Consider the following 20,476-nt stretch of genomic DNA (forward strand, 5'->3'; position numbering starts at 1 on the left):
CAAGGTCACACAGCTAGGAAGCAGCCCAGCCAGGATTTAAATCTAGACAAACAACTGGCTCCCACCTGTGCTTTCCACTGCTACATGACAATTCCTTTCAATGTATTATAAGATTTCCAGAAAATGGACCAGGCGAGGTAGCTCATGCCTGTAATCCCAGCACTTTGGGAGGCCAAGGCAGACGGATCACAAGGTCAGATCAAGACCAACCTGGCTAACACAGTAAAACCCCGTCTCTACTAAAAATACAAAAAATTAGCTGGGTATGGTGACACGTGCCTATAGTCCCAGCTACTCAGGAGGCTGAGGCAGGAGAATCACTTGAACCCGGGAGGCGGAAGTTGCAGTGAGCTGACACGGCACCACTGCACTCCAGCCTGGATGACAGAGCGAGACTCCGTCTCAAAAAAAAAAAAAAAAGATTTCCAGAAAATGGCAACAAAAGTTCTTTTTCTGAGACAGTCTCACTCTGTCACCCAAGCTGGAGTGCAGTGGCACAATCTCAGCTCATGTAACCTCTGCCTCCTGGGTTCAAGTGATTCTTCTGCCTCAGCCTCCTGAGTAGCTGGGATTACAGGTGCCAGCCATAACACCTGGCTAATTTTTGTATTTTTAGTAGAGACGGGGTTTCAACATGTTCGCCAGGCTGGTCTCCAACTCCTGACTTCAAGTGATCTGCCCACCTCGGCCTCCCAAAGTGCTGGGATTACGGGCATGAGCCACCACACCCAGCAGGTTCTTGTTCAAATAACATCAGTGTATTGCATTAATTTCCTGACAGAAGTACTGTTTCAGGAGAAAGAAGTGCCTTTTGAAATTTGCACAAAGGCAGGGCAGCCTTGAACATGTGACAGTATGTCCTATCTGATGGCCATCCCCTGATCCAGTCCAGAGGGCTGCTATTGAGTCAGAGGACTATGAGGATATCCCTAAGCTCAGAACATCTCAGAAAGTTCCAGGGCCTGACTACTCCTGCTTCTATGGTTTGACATGAGGGCTCCAGTCATGGTGAGGACCAGGCATCACCAACTCACCTCGGCTTCCTTCAGGCGCCGTTCAAACCAGCCCTTGGCTCCATCCATGGAGTGTACCTGAGCTTGAAGTTCTTCCACTGTCTGCTGGAGAGTCTCTAGCTCCCGTGTCCGGGCCTGGGATGGGGCAGACTGTCATGGGCCAGGCAAGCAGAGGAGTAGGCACCTCACACACACTACACACTGGTCTATCAGCAATGCTGTGGTTTCAGAGGAGGAAAGGCATTGTCATCTACCCACCCACCTTCTCCTCCCGGATCTGCCCACGGAGTTCCTCCTCCTGACGCTTCTTGTCTTCATGCAGCTCTCGGAGCTCACGTTCATAGCGGGCACGCACTCCCAGTACCTCCTTCTCATGCCGTAGACGGACTGCTCCCAGCTCTTCCTTGTGCTGGGACTTCTCTTGCAGCGTCTCCATTGCCAGCTCATCCAGCATGGCCTTCCGCTTCTCAGCACTCTGGGGGCCAGGAGGATGGCAGTCAACTTCCTTCCATAACACCAAGAAAAGACCTCCCATCTTCTTCCCATGACCAAGGAACTAGCCAAACTCTACTCCCTCCCATCCCTGTTGAACTGGCTAAGGTACTCACCTATCCTTATGGAACTTGTCACTTCTTTCTTTCCCCTCCCACTCTCATGGATTTGGCCAAGAAACTGGTCAACCACAAACCAGTCAATTTTCCTTTCCCTCATATCCCCACATATTTTGGCTATATCACCTACCCCCATCCTCCCATGGCTCATCGACTGAGCCAATTCCTACCCCTCATCCTCCCTGCTAAACCTTCATGTTACCCTACCTTCCGAGCCTCCTGTAGTTCTTGGGTCAACTGCTCCTTCTCCTGCCCTATTTCTTGAAGTTGTTCCAGCAGCCGACTATTGGCCCGTAATGACTCCTAATGCAGACACGAAGGGGATGAGTTTGATAAAGAGCACCTAGCAGGTGCTAGTCACCCAGGACCATCTAATAGACCATCTCCCTTCTCCCTGGTAAAGTTGGTATTGTGATCTCAATTTCTGGATCCGAAATATAGCAGAGACTGCTACTTGTTCCCCAGTATTCATTTTCCCTTACTTCCTTAGCAATAAAATTTATAGTTGGGCATACAGTTGTCTAGCAGATATTTCCCCTCCTCCCTCACAGTTAGGTGTGGCCATGTGATTTATTCCTGTATACGGTGAATGTAATTTAGGTTATACTCTTAAAGGAAAGGGGCACGCTCTTCCCTGCCTCCTTTCCTCCTTCCTTCCCAATAAATTGCAAACATGATGGTTGGGGAGCTTCAGCAACCATCTTGGATGCTAAGATAAAAGTCTTGTGTTGAAGGTAGAGGAACAGCAATGGAGAAAGGACCTGGGTCACTGATAACTGGAAAGCCATCACTCCATCCCTGAACAACCTACCTGGATTTTTAACAAGAGAGAACTAAATTTCTATCTTATTTAATCCACTATTATTTTGGTTTCTATTATGGAATCAGAATGGATATCCTTTGGGAGGCTGAGGCAGGTGGATCACCTGAGGTCAGGAGTTGGAGATCAGCCTGACCAACATGGTGAAACTCCATCTCTACTAAAAATACAAACTTAGCAGGGCATGGTGGCAGGTGCCTGTAATCCCAGCTACTTGGGAAGCTGAGCCAGGAAAATCACTCGAACCCAGGAGGCGGAGATTGCAGTGAACTGAGATCACACCACTGCACTCCAGCCTGGGCGACAGAGCAAGACTATGTCTTAAAAAAAAAAAAAGAATGGATATCCTAACTAACGGAAGAGGCTCAGTTTCAGAGAAGTGAAATGACTTGTCCCAGGACACACAGGTACTAATAAGGAGCCAGACTGGAACCTAGGTCCTTCTAATTCTAGTCTTCCTATTCCACCTTATTGAGGACTTCACTGGGCCATTACTTAGGGAACCAGGAGGAGACAGGCCAGAGCCAAAGGTGTTACCTGGAGCTGGGAGTTAAGGTCATCTTTCTGTCCCATAAGGTCCTCGTACTCAGCCTGCCGCTGCTGCAACTCAGCTGCCATCCCAGTGGTCTGTTCCCGGAGCATATTCAGTTCTTGGGTCTTTGCTGTTTGGATCTGGAGAAAGCAGTGGTGATGAGAAGTAGAGTGAAAGGGACCCCAGGGGCCAGGCACAGGGTATGAGCCTCCCAGATCCAGGGAAACAGGGAGGGAGGTGGGAAGAGAACCAGGAAGAGAGAGGAAATCTCAAACAGAAAAACAATGAAGAGAACGGGTAAATGTGGTATTCCATCCAATGGAATATCACACAACAATAAGAGAACAGACCTGTGCTGCATATGGATAAACTTACATAATGCTGCCAGAAAGAAGTCAGAGACAAAGAGCAGCTGATTCCATTTATATGGTTAAAGAACAAGCAAAATGAATCTTTGTTGCTAGAGATCAGAATAATAGTTACTTCTGGGGAAGCACTGACTGTGAAAGGGTAAAGGGGACCTTCTGGGGTACTAAAAGTGCTTTATTCCTTGATCTGGGTGTTGGCTATGGCAGCAGTGGGGTGAGAAAGAGAGAGAGAGAGAGAGTAAAGAGTGACAGCGACAGGGGGAGGGAGAGAGAGGGAGAAAGGAAGAGAGGATTCACTGGGTGTACACTTACGATTAATGCACTTTATGCACTTTACTAGAGAGAAGCTAGAATGCAAGAAAGGCAGATAGGCTGGGCACCGTGGCTCATGCCTGTAATCCTAGCACTTTGGGAGGCCAAGGTGGGAAGATAGCTTGAGTTTAGAAGTTTGAGCCAGTCTGAGCAACATAGTGAGACCCTGCCTCTACAAAATAAATTTTTTTTTCTTTTTTTTGAGACAGAGTTTTGCTCTGTCGCCCAGGCTGGAATGCAGTGGTGCCATCTCGGCTCACTGCAGCCTCCGCCTCCCAGGTTCAAGCGATTCTCCTACCTCAGCCTCCCAAGTAGCTTAGATTACAGGCACCACCACACTCGGCTAATTTTTGTATTTTTTTTGAGACGGACTCTTGCTCTGTTACCCAGGCTGGAGTACAGTGGCTCAATCTCGGCTTACTGCAACCTCCACCTCCCAGGTTTAAGCAATTCTCCTGCCTCAGCCTCCCGAGTAGCTGGGATTACAGGCATGTGCCACCATGCCCAGCTAATTTTTTTGTATTTTTAGTAGAGATGGGGTTTTACCATTTTGGCCAGGCTGGTCTCGAACTCCTGACCTTGTGATTTGCCCGCCTTGGCCTCGCAAAGTGCTGGGATTACATGCGTGAGCCACTGCACCTGGCCTAACTTTTGTATTTTTAGTAGAGACAGGGTTTCGCCATGTTGGCCATGCTGGTCTTGAACTCCTGACCTCAGGTGATCTGCCCACCTCCACCTCCCAAAGTGCTGGGATTATAGGCATGAGCCACCATGCTTGGCCAATAAAATTTTTTAAAGTTAAAACAAAAAAGTAGGGATGGATGGCCAGAGAGAAAAGGGCTAGACGCCAACAAAAAGGAGCAACAGAAACAAAGACAGAACAGCATGGGGCCAGACCACCCTACCCTGATGTGGACCAGAAGCAGATGGAGATGGGGGAACCAGAGAGGGATCCGCAAGGGCCCCCAGGCATCCTTTACCTGCTCCAGGGCAGCCAGGCTAGTCCTCAAGGCATTGTTCTCGGCCAAAAGCCCTTCCACTTGTTCCTGTGCATCTGCACTCTGGATGGATACCTGGTCCCACGCCCACAGCAGGTGAGAGCGGGTCCAAAACAGGGGGACAGGACCTACCCACAGCTAAGTAAGGACACGGACACACACACACACACACACACACACACACACACACACACGAAGGTTTGGGGGAAGCAAGACCCCTGGGACCTTGCCTGCCTAGGTAGTACCCACTCAGGCTGCCCCATCCTGAACCCCACCTCCCTGAGCCCACCCAGTACAGCATACCTGATCTTGTAAGGCCCGCAAAGCTGCCGCATGTTCCAGGCGCTCCCCCTGCCGCTGATCTCTCAGCTCTGCCAAGCTCTGTGGAGACCAGGGGAGCCCATTTTACACATCAGCCTCCCCTGGTGTACAAATAACCATACAGACTCCCTCTTTGACCACCCAAAATCATGTTCCCAGCACCTGTGGGTCTCAGACTACCCAGCCAGCAGGGATCTCAAGTTCACCCAGACTCCAGGTCACTACCCTCAGGGCCTCAGAAAGAGTCAATCCCTCTATCCCAGCCTCCAAGATCTCAGACGCACCTAGGCTCCTAGCCCTAGCTCCTGCACCGTTCAAACTCACTCAGCTCCCATCCATAAGAGATCTCATACTCGCCCAGATTCAAGCTTGGGAGCCCCGGGATTCTGACACAGTCAGCCCCATGGATCTCAGATGTAGTCAGCACACAAGGATGACAGCTTCATCCAGTCTCCCAATCCCAACCACCAGGGGTTTCAGACACACTCATCTCCCACATCCCTACCTCCCAAATGAGATCCACCCAAACTCACAGTCCCAGATCCTAGAGGTCTCAAACTCACAACCTCCTAGTTTCCAGGTCCTGGTGAACTCTCAGACTGACCCTTCCACCTGTCACTCTGCTCCCTAGTCTCTTGGGATCTTCAGACCCAGCTAACCAGGGGGGTCTCAGCTTTATCCAGACTCCTGTCTCAGATCCCATGTTCCCAATTTCTATGGTCTTCAGAACCACAAGCCACCATATCCTCCATTCTAAGGAACTTCAGACTCACCTCTTCTAGAAGGAAATCCAGAGGCTTTAGTCATCCAGTCCCCAGTCCTCAGGAGCCTCAGACCCACCTAGACTTTTGCTCCAGCCCGTGGAGGTCTCAGACTGACCAGCTTTTTGTTCACAGCCCCCAAGGATCTCAGGACCACCTAGCCCATATAATCCTACTTCCTAGGTGGTCTTAGGCCCAAGCCAGTGCCCAAATCCTGAGGGTCTCAAATACACTCAGCCTTCAGCCCCAACTGTCTCAGCCTTGAAAGTCATATATCTACCCAGCCATGTCCTCACCCCTTGGGAGTCCCAAATTTACTGATATCCCAGCCCCTAAAGGTCTCAAAGTCACCCAGTGCCTAGGGAGTTCTGACTTACCACAATGCCTGGTCCTAGGCCCCAGTGACCACAGATTTATCCAGACTGTGGTCTCGAACCTCCAGGAGTTTCAGATTTATACAGACTTATAGCACACAGCCCCCTAAGTCCTTAGCCCCCTGAGATCTTACATTCATGAATACTCCTATAACAATTCCTAGGTCTCTCCAGTTCACATTTTCATAGCTCCTGGGCGGGGGTGCCTAGCACTGATTTCCAACACAGGAAATCTCAGACTCCCCAACCAGCCTCCATGGACCTCAGACCTCTCTAGGCTCCCAGTCCTGGCCCCTACCCCAGGGGGTAGTTCTGATCTCAGAACTCAGCCCCTATCACCTGATTGGCAGCTTCAAGTTCCTGCTGCAGCTTCTGAGTTCGAGCCAACTGAGCTTTGAGATCAGCTTCTTTCCGTTGTTGTAATTCCTCAATCTTGTTCCTAGGGATGATGGGGAGGGGATGCGGTGAGCATGGCTTGAGGTCCAGTCTCCTAGCTCTTCCCCTGTAGTCTTCATTGGGCACTGTCCCCATTGTCCACCAATGCCCACGAATCTGGCAGTTACCTGCTGTCATTAAATAGCGTCTCCTTTTCTGTCTGCAGACGGCAAAAACTAGGCACAGAAAAACAGATATAGATGGGTCAGTTCCATAAGTCAATTCCTCCCTTGGCCCTCAATACCCCCTGGGAAAAAAGTAATTCACCTTTCTTGTTTCTTTTTCAGTTTCTCCGAGAGCTGGGGAGAGGAGTACAGACAAGAGATAACACTGAGAACAATATAAAGACAAATATAAACTTAATAAATACAGACACTTCTTATTAAGTCCTTTTTGGAAGCCAGGATTTACTTATGTTATCTTGTGGAATCCTCAAAGTAGCCGTGAGAAGTGAGTAGTACCAGTTTTACAAATGAGGAAACTGAGTCTCAGAAAGATTAAGTAATTTGATTGCCTAGCTGGTCAGCAACAACAATTACCTCCAGCCAGATCCTTCAGGCTCCAAAGCCTAGTGTTTATGCTCCCAAAATAGTGGCCAATGGCCATGTTATAGAATGGCTAGGCTGAGAGGCTTGGAAAGTGGGGTCATGACTGGCTGCCTCATCACTGGGTCGTCAGGTCCTAAGATAAGAGCCAAGAGTCTGTAAATGCTTGCATGAATGAATGAGTGAGTGAATGGGCAAAGTTGAGAGGAGATGGATGGGATGAAACCTGTCATGCACAAGATACAGTGGGACCACATTAGCCCATTCCATATTGAAAGTAACTTTGAGACATAGGTGTGAGTCTCTCCATTTCACAAATGATGAAACTGAGGCTTTGATGGGGTATAATGCCCCTTCTGCCCTGTCAGATTGACAGTGGAATGGGAAAGAGCCAGCAGATTGGGAGTAGAATAGGAAAGAGCCAAGCAGCCCCACCTTAGCAAGTTCTTCCTGCAGCCTGGATGTTTCGGCCTGCTTTGAGCTCTGCAGGGACGGATGAGGAATGGGAGGGTTGTTGTCAGCAAGGACAGGGGAGAGGTCTTCCCCTGCTCTTCTGCTTCCCTTACCCCATCAGCCCACAAGATGGCAATGTCACAGACATCTCTGTGGGACCATAGGCAGAGGTAGAACATCTGCTTTGCCTCTGGCATCCCAGCTCCAGCGGACCCAGATTCACCTCTAAGCCTTGCAGCTGCTCCCAGAGCAATCTCTTCTCCTCTTTCTCCATTTCCCATTTCAGCTCCACCTCTGCCAGTGGCATGGGGGCCAGGATGGTGGGGGCAGGGCCCCCTGGGGAGTCCCCCTGGCCCTCACTGACAGCTGAGGACTTCCCGGCTTCTTTCCCATAGCGTTCCTGCAGGGCTGGTAAGTAAAATAGGAATACATGATGGATGAGGTGGTCTCTGAAGTCTCTTGCCATACCTCGAATAGAGGGAGAACTGGCATTAAACCCCTCAGGTGGCAGAGACCCTGTGCCAAGTGACCACATGCCTAAAAGATAAAGGTTCAGCCCTAGCCACACCTCTTACAATTTTTTTTTTTTTGACAGGGACTTGTTCTGTCACCCAGGCTGGAGTGCAGTAGAGTGATCATGGTTCACTGTAGCCTTGACCTCCTGGGTTCAAGTGATTCTCCCACCTCAGCCTCCCAAGTAGCTGGGACCACAGGTATGTGCCACCACGCTGGGCTAATTTTTTTATTGTTTTGCAGAGACGAGGTCTCACTACACTGCTGAGGCTGGTCTTGAACTCCTGAGCTCAAGCAATCCTCCCGCCTCAGCCTCCCCCAAAAAATCTTTTTCCCTAGATAGTCTTGCTCTGTTGCCCAGGCTGGTGTGCACTGGTGCAATCATAGCTCACTGCAGCCTCCAACTCCTGGGCTCAAGCAATCCTCCCATCTCAGCCTCCCAAGTAGCTGGGACTACAAGTGCACACCACCATGCCTGGCTGATTTTTAAATTTTATTATTTATGAAGGCCGGGCACAGTGGCTCACACCTATAATCCCAGCGCTTTGGGAGGCTGAGACAGGTGGATCATGAGGTCAAAAGATCGAGACCATCCTGGTCAACATGGTGAAACCCCGTCTCTACTAAAAATACAAAAATTAGCTGGGCATGGTGGCGCACGCCTGTAGTCCCAGCTACTTGGGAGGCTGAGGCAGGAGAATTGCTTGAACCCAGGAGATGGAGGTTCTGGTGAGCCGAGATCGCGCCATTGCACTCCAGCCTGGGTAACAAGAGCAAAACTCCACCTCAAAATAAATAAATAAAAAAAATTCTTATTGTTTATTTATTTATTTATTTATGAGACAGAGTCTCCCTCTGTCACCTAGGCTGCAGTATAGTGGTGCAAACTCTGCTCACTGCAACCTCTGCCTCCTTGGTTCAAGCAGTCTCCTGCCTCAGCTTCCCAAGTAGCTGGAATCACAGGCATGTGCCACCATGCCTGGCTAATTATTCTATTTTTAATAGAAACAGGGTTTCACCATGTTGGCTGGGCTGGTCTTGAACTCCTGACCTCAGGTGAGCTGCCTACCTCAGCCTCTCAAAGTGCTAGGATTACAGGTATTAGCCACCACGCCTGGCCTAATTTTTAAATTTTTATTATTTTTTTGAGACGGAGTTTTACTCTTGTTGCCCAGACTGGAGTGCAATGGCATGATCTCGGCTCACTGCAACCTCTGCCACCCAGGTTTAAGCGATTCTCCTGCCTTAGCCTCTAAAGTAGTTGGGATTATGGGCATGTGCCACCATGCCCGGGTACTTTTGTATTTTTAGTAGAGACAGGGTTTCTCCACGTTGGTTAGGCTGGTCTCAAACCACCAACCTCAGGTGATCCTACCACCTCAGCCTCCCAAAGTGCTGGGATTACAGGTGTGAGCCACTGGGCCCAGTCAATTTTTTTATTTTTAGTACAGATAAGGTCCTGCTATATTGCCCAGACTGGTCTTAAACTCCTAGCCTCGAGATCCTTCTGCCTCAGCCTCACAGAGTGCTGGGATTACAGGTATAAGCCACTGTGCCCAGCCTCTTACAAATCTTTTAAGCCCTACCAACCACTAAGATCCTGTTTACTATTAAATTAGCCCAAGCTGGATTCACAAACCCCCATTCTCAATCCTTCAAGTCCCACCCATAATCTTTTAAGACCATGTCCACCATGTGCCACCCTTGACTTACAGCTGAATCCCTCCTAGAGCCTCCCAATTCCCACCCACATTCTATTAAGTCTCCCTCCTGGTCATGGAACCAGCTCCTACCACCACCGAAGTCCCAGCTGCTCTCGAAAGGTCCACACACCACATGCTCCCACACTCTATCAAGCTTTCTTTCAGCTTTCATCCCAAACCCCACTTACAATCTGGGCTCAGAATTTTCCCAACACTCCATTCACTTTCTCCACTTAGCAAATATCTCCTTTTTGACATTCAAGCTGCTAATCTGTAACATTTGCTAGGTAGCAGACACCGAACTAATGCGGAATGATACCACTTTTATCACTACTACAATCTTCTGGCTGGCAAGACATCACTACATGCACTGTGTAGATGACAAGACTTTGGCTCAGAGAGGCAAAATGGCTTGTCCAAAGTCACAAAGTGCATGGGCCAACCCTAACTCTGAAGCTCTTCTCCCTACACTGAGAGGATGACAGCCTTCCTTGCCCTACTCAAGCCCCAGGGTCTCCACATCCCCAGGAGGGCCTCTATGTACCTGCCACATTCTTCTGCAAGGCTGTGTTTTCAGCCTGTAGCCTCAGCAGCTCCCCGTCCACGATGGGCCCAGCTTGGGCAACCCCTGCTCCTGCAGCCCCCTCCTTCAGTTGCTGGTTCTCTCGCTCCAGCTGTTCCATCTGGCTGCAGAGCTGAACAGAGGAAGAAAAGGGGCAAAAAAGCAGAGAATCAGAACAGTATTTGCTGAAACCTACATAGCATTTGTCCATGCACTTTACAATTAACTTAATTCCCATCATGACCCTATGATGTAGGTGCCCTCCCACTTTACAAATAAGGACATTGGGGCACAGAGATGTTAAACAATTTCAAATTCACACATCTTTTTTTTGTTTTTGAGACAGAGTCTTGCTCTGTCACCCAGGCTGGAGTGCAGTGGTGCCATCTTGGCTCGCTGCAACCTTTGCCTCCTGGGTTCAAGCGAATCTCCTGCCTCAGCCTCCCTAGTAGCTGGGACTACAGACCCTTGCCACCACACTCGGTTAATTTTTTGTATTTTTTTTTTAGTAGATACAGGGTTTCACCGTGTTAGCCAGGACAGTTTCAATCTCCTGACCTCATAATCTGCCCGCCTCAGCCTCCCAAAGTCCTGGGACTACAGGTGTGAGCCAACATGCCTGGTCTACACCCCTTTTAAGTGGCAGAGTCAGAGGATACCAAGAGCATACCAAGCATAAGGACACCAAGAACAATTTTCCCCTTCCTACTTCCAACCTCAGAGATGCAATCCAAGACCTCAGGCTCCTCTGGAAGTTGTCAGTGCTACAGACAGCTTTACTGCCACCCTTCTTCTGTGGAGGGCTCTGTGTCCTGGATCCTAGGCCTGGAGACAGCTCCCTCTCATCCTAGGGACCACAAAGAGCTTGCAGGGCATTTCCAGGGCCAACAACTGATGACAGCTCCTGCACTTCCAGCCGTTAGCCTTGGAGAGGCATACAATGCCAATAAAACTAAGCCAACCCCCTGCCAATAAAACTAAGCCAACCCCCTGCCCAACTCCTGCTAAAGTATACTTCTCAAAGCAGTCCTGAAAAAAATCCCTTGTCCCCCTTTCAGATGAGAATATCGAGGCCTACAGAGAATGTTTATTTTATTGTCTGCAATATTTTCTTTTTTTGAGATGGAGTCTCGCTCCGTCACCCAGGCTGGAGTACAGTGGTGTAATTTCCGCTCACTGCAACCTCCGCCTCCTGGGTTCAAGCGATTCTCCTGCCTCAGCCTCCTGAGTAGCTGGGACTAGAGGCATGCGCTACCATGCCTGGCTAATTTTTGTATTCTTAGTAGAGATGAGGTTTCACCATGTTGGCCAAGCTGGTCTCGAACTCCTGACCTCAGGTGATCCACCTGCCTTGGCCTCCCAAAGTGCTGGGATTACAGGTGTGAGCCACCACGCCCGGTCTGCCTGCAATATTTTCTACCCAGAACACCAATTCTTTTATCCAGTTATTCACGTAACTGGGTTCTTTGCATCCTTCAATGCTCTGCTCAGATGTTGCCTTTTAAGTAGTATCCCTCAACACAGAAAATTCCAGTACTCTCTGTCACAGCACTCTGTTCATTTCTTTTTTACCTAGTACTAATCACAATTTTCTTTTGTAACGTAGGGTTATAAGCACAGATTCTGAAACCAAACTGCTTGAATGTGAATCTCTACTCTGTCATTTACTAGCTGTGTGACAAGTTACTTAATCTCCATGGAACTCAGTTTTCCTCATCTGTCAAATAGGGACACCAATAATATCTCATAGGCTTGTTTCAAAGATTAAATGAGTGAATCATGTAGAGTACTTCAAACAGGACTTGGCACGCAGAACACCATATAAATGTCAGCTATCACTACTAGTATTATTTGTTTACTGTTATCTTTCTCCCATCCCACCCCCAGAATGTAAGCTACCCAAGAGTGGAGATCATTCTGCGCTGCTTACAACTGGATTTCCAGAACATAAAGCATGTGGTGGGTACTCAGTAACTATTTGTTGAAGGAACAATTGAGCTGAAATGTCGTGGTGAATAAGGGATGGTGGCAGGTTTAACACAGGTCTCTCTGCAAGCACTTCCAGTTCCTGGGAGGAGTGGGAGGAGGAAAGGGAGTATGTAGGAAGTCCCTACAACTGCTCCAGTGCCAGCCCAGGACAGGTGCAGGGAAACAAGCCGGATATATGGAAGAATGTCTGCCCCTGCCTCACTCTGCAAGAATCATGATACCATGGAGGCTGGAGGCAGGAAGTAGTGAGGAGTCAGTTGGTGAGACCAGCAGTTATGTGAATACCAGGGGCTCTGAACTAGGAGCAGGACAGGGGGCACTGGAATATATTATGTAAAGGAGTGATGTCATAAGATCTGCTGGTCAGAATAGCCTCTGTGGTGTGAACTAAGTAGAAGAAACTACAAGTGAAGAGACCAGGGAGGCAGCTGTAGAAACAGCAAATAAGAGGTGGTAGAGGCTAAGGCAGAGGAGGGCCACAGGGTGGATATAAAACTTTTAAAAAGTATGCCAGGCATGGTGGTTCATGCCTGTAATCCCAGCACTTTGGGAGGCCAAGGCGGGCAGGTCACCTGAGGTCAGGAGTTTGAGACCAGACTGGCCAACATGGTGAAACCTTGTCTCTACTAAAATTATAAAAATTAGCTGGGCATGGTGGTATGCACCTGTAATCCCAGGTACTCAGGAGGCTGAGGCAGGAGAATCACTTGAACCTGGGAGGCAGAGGTTGCAGTGAGCTGAGATCAGGCCATTGTACTCCAGCCTGGGTAACAGAGTGAGACTCTGTCTCATTAAAAAAAAGAAAAAAGCATGGATAGGTGCAAAAAATAAATCCTCTTTTGTAACCCAGAACTCATTGTTCAGTATGAGTTTTGATACATATAAGAAGGGATATTGTTAAAAAAAAAAAAAAAGCATGGACTGTGCCACACACCCAGTGATCCATCCAAAAACAAGGACTGCAGCCTAAATTTCAAATACCAGAGACTGAAATTTTCAGCCTTGCTAAGGGAACACCTTGATGTTTGAACCTCTGTGTTTTGTACAGGGGATTCTCTGAACTAGCTTGTTGCGGTTATAAAACAATTAGCAAAATAACCTACATTTGTATTTACTTTCTATTCCATACTTCTGTACTATGTTGTTTTCTCTCAAAATCCATTCCTTTAAAAAATAAATGTTGCAGAAAAATAAACTTTTAAAAAGTCAAATATTTTAGAGGGAAAATGAGTTAATAGAAGGATAATATTATAGCTAATGCTTCCATAACTGATACTATGTGCAAGGCTCTGTTCTAAGTGATTTACATACATTTATTCATTTAATCCTCACAAAATCCCTGTGATGAAGCAGGTACTGTTATTATCATGACTTCTATTTGACATTTGGGAACCAAGAACCAGGCAAGTTAAGTGTCTTGCTCAAGATTACAGTTAGTAAAACATAGAGCCAAGATTTTAATCTAGGCCTTCTGGTTCCAGAGTCCTGCTGGTAACCACTACTTGCTCAAGTGCCTTTCCTGGTATTGTACCTGCTTAAAGGTTATTTTCAGGTTTTGTGTTTTTTTTGAGACAGAGTCTTGCTCTGTCACCAGGCTGGAGTGTAGTGGCATGATCTCGGCTCACGGCAACCTCTGCCTCCTGGGTTCGAGTGATTCTCCTGCCTCAGCCTCCTGAGTAGTTGTTGGGACTACAGGCGTGTGCCACCATGCCCAGCTAATTTTTTTATTTTTTAAGAGATAGGGTTTCACCATGTTGGCCAGGATGGTCTTGATCTCTTGACCTTATGATCTGCCCACCTCAGCCTCCCAGACTGCTGGGATTAATACAGGCATGAGCTACTACGCCCAGCCTCGGTTTTGTATTTTTAAGGTCATAGGCACTATATTCTCAGATGGAGCCTTAGAAATACCATTTTTGCTGCCATGAGACTTTTTTCCTTAAAACATACTAAAAACATAGACATTTTTTTTTTTGAGATGAAGTCTCACTCTGTTCCCCAAGCTGGAGTACAGTGGTGCTATCTCAGCTCACTGTAACCTCCACCTCCAGGTTCATGCGATTCTTCTGCTTTAGCCTTCTGAGTAGCTGGGATTACAGGCACATGCCACCATGCCTGGAGAATTTTTACTTTTTTATTTTTTAGTAGAGATGGGGTTTCACTATGTTAGCCAGGCTGGTCTTGAACTCCTGACCTTGTGATTCGCCCGCCTCAGCCTCCCAAAGTACTGGGATTACAGGCATGAGCCACCACGCCAGCCAACATAAACAATTATTAACTGTTTACAGAAGATAGATGAGGGAGCAAAAGACAATGCCTCCAACTGCCCTGTAGATTTAGAAACAGCCAGGACACTAAAATCAGTGGAGAGACATAATTAGTAGATCCAGGATGAATTATCTGGAAGAGGTAGAACGTCAGTCTTATGTCAGATGAAGAAAAGGAAGAGAAAAGGGAAGAAGCTTGAACACTTTTCCATTCTATATTAAGCATAAGAACTTTACCTAACCCCCCCCGCCGCCAGTACCTTGGAGCTCCATAGCATCAACCCCACGTTATGCACATGGAGACTTGAGGCTCAAATAAAAGGAGTGACTTAGCCAGGAACCAGCTGACCTCAGGGCTCAAAGCCTTCTAATCCCAGCACAGTGAGTGGCTCCATCTGTCAAATTACTGCCCCCCAGCAGCAATCCAGGACCTGTTTCAGCACCACGGACAGTGCTCCAGGGCCAGACCCTGTCCAATCACTCTGCAGATGTTATGTTTCAGCCCAGATGGACCCTACCCCTCATTTCCCCTTTGACTATCCCAGACACCAGCACCTTGCTGAACTCGGCCATTAGCGTGCTGTTCTGCAAACGGAAGTCCTCCTCCTGGCTGTGCAGCTTTGCCTGCAGCATCTCATTTTCACTCAGCAGTACCTCAACTTCCTGCAGTGGCAGACAAGGGCCAGGACTCCAGCAAGGGCAGGAAGGATGGGGAGGCAGGGCAAAGAAACAGAGAGAGGGAGAAAATGACATGGTTAGGGGAGGACATAGGGTACAGAGAATGAGGTGAGATAGGAGAGAGAGACACAGGGAGAGAGAAAATGAGAGACAGGTGGGCCAGGCGCGGTGGCTCATGCCTGTAATCCCAGCACTTTGGGAGGCCGAAGCGGGTGGATCACAAGGTCAAGAGATCGAGACCATCCTGGTCAACATGGCGAAACCCCATCGCTACTAAAAATACAAAAAATTAGCTGGGCATGGTGGTGCGTGCCTGTAATCCCAGCTACTCGGGAGGCTGAGGCAGGAGAATTGCCTGAACCCAGGAGGTGGAGGCTGCGGTGAGCCGAGATCGCGCCATTGCACTCCAGCCTGGGTAATGAGAGTGAAACTCCGTCTCAAAAAAAAAAAAGTGAGAGACAGGGATGGAGAGAAAAAGACATGGGAAGGTAGAGAAAAGGAAGTACAGGGAGGAAGAGAGCAGAGGAAAAAATGAGAAGATGATAGGGGGAGCAAGGAGGTAGAGATGGGGAAACGGGGGGGAGAGATAGAAAAGGGGAGAGGGATTGGGAGGGAGAGAGTGAAAAAGATGGAGAGAGGAACAAACAGAAATCAACAGGGAAAGAACAGAGCAGGGAGAAGAGGAGGGGTCAGGAAAATAAATGAGTTAGGAAGAGAGAGGAATGGTGGGGGAGAAACAAAGAGTCAGAGAGAGAAAGCAGAAAAAAGAGAAACCACAGAGACAGGTGGGGGAGAGACAAAGAGAAGATTGGGAAGAGAAACGAGTCAGAGAGACAGGAACAAGAAGACAGAGACAGAGACAGAAAGAGATGCAGAGAAAAGGATAGAGAGAGAAAGAGAGAAGGAAAGAGACACAGAGTTAGAGACAAATACAGGGAAACAAGGACAGATACAGCAACACATGGCAGTGAGATAGTAGCAGACATAAGGGCACACAGAGAAAGAAAGGCCAGTACAAGAAAAGCTCAGCATACACAGATAGCCCACCAAGACACAGTCTCCCTTCACACTCACCCACCAGGGATCCCCTTACCTGAGCTTTCTTGCTCTTGCTCAGTGCCTAAAGTGGGGGTGGGTAGAAGAGAGCTAAAGTGAACAGAGATGGACGGCCTTACTAGGGTATGGAGACAATCATGCCAAGCGTTTTGGGAGGACAATGATGATAGAGGTTGCAGGATGGGAGCATCTTCAACCACAGAACATATGTGACAATTTGGAGCCCAAAGGAATGACGGAATGAGTGCCCGAGTGAGCGAATGAATGCAAGTCCTGCCCTGGGGCCCCAGCACACAGAAATCATCCTTTCTTGGAAGCTCTTGAGGCTGGTAGGGGGATGGGGGAGATGGTATTTAACCATTTGTGGGCTGGATCTCCAGGCTCAGAAACTGTGGCTTCATTGCTACATTTGTCCATACTTGTCTCTGTGGGTCTCTCCCATACAGTGTGGAAACTGTCACTCCCCTGCTAGGCAGCCAAGAGCATTGCCAGCTTAGGGGAATCAGCATTCTACCAAAGAGAAGCACAGCTTCCTGACTGCCAGATTTTCTGCATTCTGTATTCGTTCATTTAACAAATATTTATTGAGCACATATTATATATTAACATTGTGCTAGGTATGGGGACAGAGCAGTGACAAAGGAGAACCTTGAATGTCTTGAGGGGCCACAATAGGTTATATTCTATCTCATCTCTCATCTTTAGAGGATCTGAGAGGTGAGTTTGCTGTCACTTTCCCAACTGGACCAGGACAGGGATGGGAAGTAGAAGCACAAGCCAGGAGTGTGAGTGGAGGACAGTAGGCAGATTCGAGGCAGATTTACTGATAGATTTGAATATTTAATTAAAAGTCAGTGAATGAGAATGAGTAACTGAAATTAGAAATGAATTAAAAGTAAATTAAAATTAATCAATAAACTATGCAGGATTAGATGAAATTAGCAAACTAAAGAGAATTCCATGAGAATTCTTTAAATGACTACATGAAAACAGCATGCAACATTAGGTCTGGTTCACTGCAGCTGCTCACTGGAGGGATGAATGAGTCAGATAGGTAGAAGCAAGGGTGGATGGGTGGGTGGAGGGAGGTACCTTCTGAGCTTTGCTGAACTCCTTATCCAAGTAGGCGACCTTCTGTCGAAGACTGGCAAGTTCTGGTGTCGGGAAAGCAGGGAATCTCAGCCTCAGCCAGTGGCAAGGAACTGAAAGGGCTTCCTGCCAGGTCTTTGAGGGAAAACCTCAGACTCCATGCCCCAAAGCCACCCCCATCTAATAAGGCCCTCTTGGCTCACCAACACCATTCTTGCGTAGTTCATCTGAAAGCTGGTAGTTGTTTGTCCGGAGTTCTAGGAGCTGAGCCTTTGCGGGAAGCAGGAAGGGAAAAGACTTGGTCAGGAAAGCACCCCTACCCCCACCATGAGGGAACCAAGCTCCTAAGCCCCACAGACCTTATGCCCTCCATATGTCTCTTTAGCTACTCCTTAAGACCTGTATGAGCTGTACCCAAAGTGAGCTTCCAGGCCCTCAGACCCTGGCCCACCTTTTCCAGCTCTACTTATAACCCCAGCCAGGCTCCCACCTCCATCTCACACTACAATCCATACTGCACTCAGGCAATCCTAGAGCACTGCCCCAGTTAGGTTCTTGCTTGTGTGAGTTCCCTGGCTCTCCATGCCCACAGGATAAAGTTCCTCCTCCTCATCCTGGCTGACCTCTCCACACACTGAACACACACTATCAGGGGAGTTGTCCGTCTTCCTGGCCAGACTTGGAAGCCCCTGAAGGCAGCGGGTAGAGGCCTGTCTTCTTCCCTCTTTCCCAAGAGAAGAGGGTCTAGTATTCTCCTGTCCAACTTTCATTGACTCAGGGGACTTTCCAGGGTCCCCCCCCCCGACCTCCAAGTCTCTCAAAATACATCCAGGCCCCTTTCAAGAATTAAGGGAGAGCTGGGCGCGGTGGCTCACGCCTGTAATCCCAGCACTTTGGGAGGCCGAGGTGTGTGGATCACAAGGTCAGGAGTTCAAGACCAGATTAGCCAATATGGTGAAACCCTGTCTCTACTAAAAATATAAAAAAATTAGCTAAGTGTGGTAGCATGCACCTGTAGTTCCAGCTACTTGGGAGGCTGAGGCAGGAGAATAGCCTGAACCCGGGAGGCAGAGGTTGCAGTGAGCTGAGATTGCACCGCTGCACTCCAGCCTGAGTAACAGAGTGAGACTCCGTATCAAAAAAAAAAAAAAAAAAAAGAATTAAGGTAAAGTGCTGGGCACAGTGGTTCACACCTGTGATCTCAGCACTTTCGGAGGCCGAAGTGGGCAGACCACTTGAGGTCAGGAGTTCAACACCATCCTGGTCAACATGGTGAAACCCTGTCTCTACTAAAAAAATACAAATAAATTAGCTGGGCATGTTACACGCGCCTGTAATCCCAGCTACTTGGGAGGCTGAGATAGGAGAATTGCTTGAATCTGGGAGGTGGAAGTTGCAGTGAGCTGAGACTGTGTCACTGCACTCCAGCCTGGGTGACAAAGTGAGACTCCATCTCAAAAAAAAAAAAAAAAAAGAATTAAGTGAAGTATGGGCCATTCCAAACAGCATCCTCCTCCCTATCACCCCTACAGGGCCCTGAGGCTGGTTCCTTCCCAGTAAGGAACTCACCATTCCTTCCCCTACCAGGATTTTTCCCTCCCTGCCACGGCACCAGCCTCCACTCCCTATCCTGTGGTAGTCTGCTCAAGGTCAGAGGGGTTGGCCTTCATAGAATCTTTTCTGCTCCTGTCCTCCTGAGGACCCAGTGATCTGTCTCTCCAAGTCCTGGTCCAGTTGGAATATCCTTTGTATCCCTTAAGACTCCTTTCCCAACAAAGCCTAGTAGTTCTCCCCAATACATGGCCCAGTGCGATCAATGTTCCTCATTCAAGGGTACCCCGACTCCCCTCAAGAGCTCCCCAGTCATCATCCAACATGAATGGCCCTACACCCTTCAGAGTACACCTCTACAAGGCCTTGGGTGGGCCAGTTGGATGACTCTTAGAATGACTTAGAATCCCCTTCAGATGACAGTGGTCTTCCCTATTCATGGGCCAATCAACTCAGCCTTCCACTCTCAGTGTCCCTCACACAGGGACAGCTGGTTTCCCTCATTCAAGGACCAATGGGATTACTTGTCCTCCCTCAGAGTTCCTCCCCTCTTCATGCAGGACCCTGTTCAGAGTCCCCCAGTGAGGAACCCTCTTGACAAGGGCCCATTCATAGTGCAATGCTATGGCCTTTCATCACATCTCAGAGTCACCTCAAAAGAATCAAATGGAGGTACGTCCCCAAAGCCCAGTTATCTCCCCTCCTTGTAGTACAAGCTATCACTCTTTTACCTCCTCTAGTCCTTCCCCCAATTAATGGGATTAATGGTATTACCCATTCATGGACTTCTTCACCCCAGGCCTAATAATGGTATTACCCATTCATGGACTTCTTCACCCCAGGCCTAATGGGATCACCCTTAATCATCCAATGGTGCCGCCCCCTCTTAGGATGCACTACCAACCACCAATGGCATAGGATCTCCACCTCCCAGGAACAATGGCAACAACTGGGGTCTTTCCTCAACCCCCGGGCACAGTGGTATCTCCCAAAAACTTACCACCTCCCACCCACTAATGGTTCTGCCCTCTCAAGGGCTCCCCCGTCTGTGACGTAAACGACCCAACACCCGCTTCCTTCCTCTCCAGACAAAATGGTTTCGCCTTCTCAGGATCTCCTTCCCTCAAAGCCCATTATCATCACACGCCGACGGACGGTGTCCCCTGCACAAGCCCAAAAGTCTCGTCCCCTCCAGGTCTGAGTAAGGTATCGCCTACTCAAGGGCGCTCTCCCCCACCCACAATGCTAACAGAGTCCAACCTTCAAAGCCCCAGAATATCTCGGAATCCAATAGTCTCACAACTCCGAGCCTCAGTTTACCTTCTCCAGACCCACCCCCTAAACTCAGAGTCCATCCCAACCAACCCCTTCTCAGAGCTGGTGACACGACCTCTCTCTACCCCGCCCCCGGTCGCCTAGCCGGGTGGTCTTTCCCACCGCGAGCGGCACCTGCATCCGCTGAAACTCCTCCTCAGACAGAGCTTGCGCCATGTTCCTCCCCCCACCCCCCCCGCCAGCTTTCTGC

General features: G+C 48.7%; 1 protein-coding gene and 1 pseudogene across 9 annotated transcripts in view; one reads left to right on the forward strand and one right to left on the reverse strand.

Annotated features, from left to right (window-relative positions):
* Nucleotides 1-20,476, reverse strand: part of GRIPAP1 (GRIP1 associated protein 1) — a 28,947-nt gene extending 8,471 nt beyond the window's left edge. For 2 of the 9 annotated variants that reach the window (XM_035289684.3, XM_035289683.3), the window contains exons 1-17: nucleotides 20,401-20,476; nucleotides 17,604-17,670; nucleotides 17,404-17,465; nucleotides 16,349-16,375; nucleotides 15,133-15,240; nucleotides 10,304-10,454; nucleotides 7,767-7,951; nucleotides 7,526-7,573; nucleotides 6,813-6,844; nucleotides 6,674-6,721; nucleotides 6,450-6,549; nucleotides 4,958-5,035; nucleotides 4,637-4,729; nucleotides 2,982-3,116; nucleotides 1,832-1,927; nucleotides 1,276-1,488; nucleotides 1,035-1,148 (exon numbers count right to left, since the gene is read on the reverse strand). In XM_035289684.3, coding sequence (XP_035145575.1) covers nucleotides 1,035-1,148; nucleotides 1,276-1,488; nucleotides 1,832-1,927; nucleotides 2,982-3,116; nucleotides 4,637-4,729; nucleotides 4,958-5,035; nucleotides 6,450-6,549; nucleotides 6,674-6,721; nucleotides 6,813-6,844; nucleotides 7,526-7,573; nucleotides 7,767-7,951; nucleotides 10,304-10,454; nucleotides 15,133-15,240; nucleotides 16,349-16,375; nucleotides 17,404-17,465; nucleotides 17,604-17,670; nucleotides 20,401-20,442 — 1,599 coding nt within the window. In that variant the 5' untranslated portion in view covers nucleotides 20,443-20,476. Of the gene's footprint in view, nucleotides 1-1,034; nucleotides 1,149-1,275; nucleotides 1,489-1,831; nucleotides 1,928-2,981; nucleotides 3,117-4,636; nucleotides 4,730-4,957; nucleotides 5,036-6,449; nucleotides 6,550-6,673; nucleotides 6,722-6,812; nucleotides 6,845-7,525; nucleotides 7,574-7,766; nucleotides 7,952-10,303; nucleotides 10,455-15,132; nucleotides 15,241-16,348; nucleotides 16,376-17,403; nucleotides 17,527-17,603; nucleotides 17,671-20,400 lie in introns of all 9 variants that reach the window. The other 7 variants (XM_078363208.1, XM_078363207.1, XM_078363212.1 and 4 more) reach the window with 4 other exon arrangements.
* Nucleotides 13,118-13,206, forward strand: LOC118150829 (small nucleolar RNA SNORA40; annotated as a pseudogene).

Source organism: Callithrix jacchus, chromosome X (assembly GCF_049354715.1).
Source record: "Callithrix jacchus isolate 240 chromosome X, calJac240_pri, whole genome shotgun sequence".
Taxonomy (NCBI): Eukaryota; Metazoa; Chordata; class Mammalia; order Primates; family Cebidae; genus Callithrix; species Callithrix jacchus.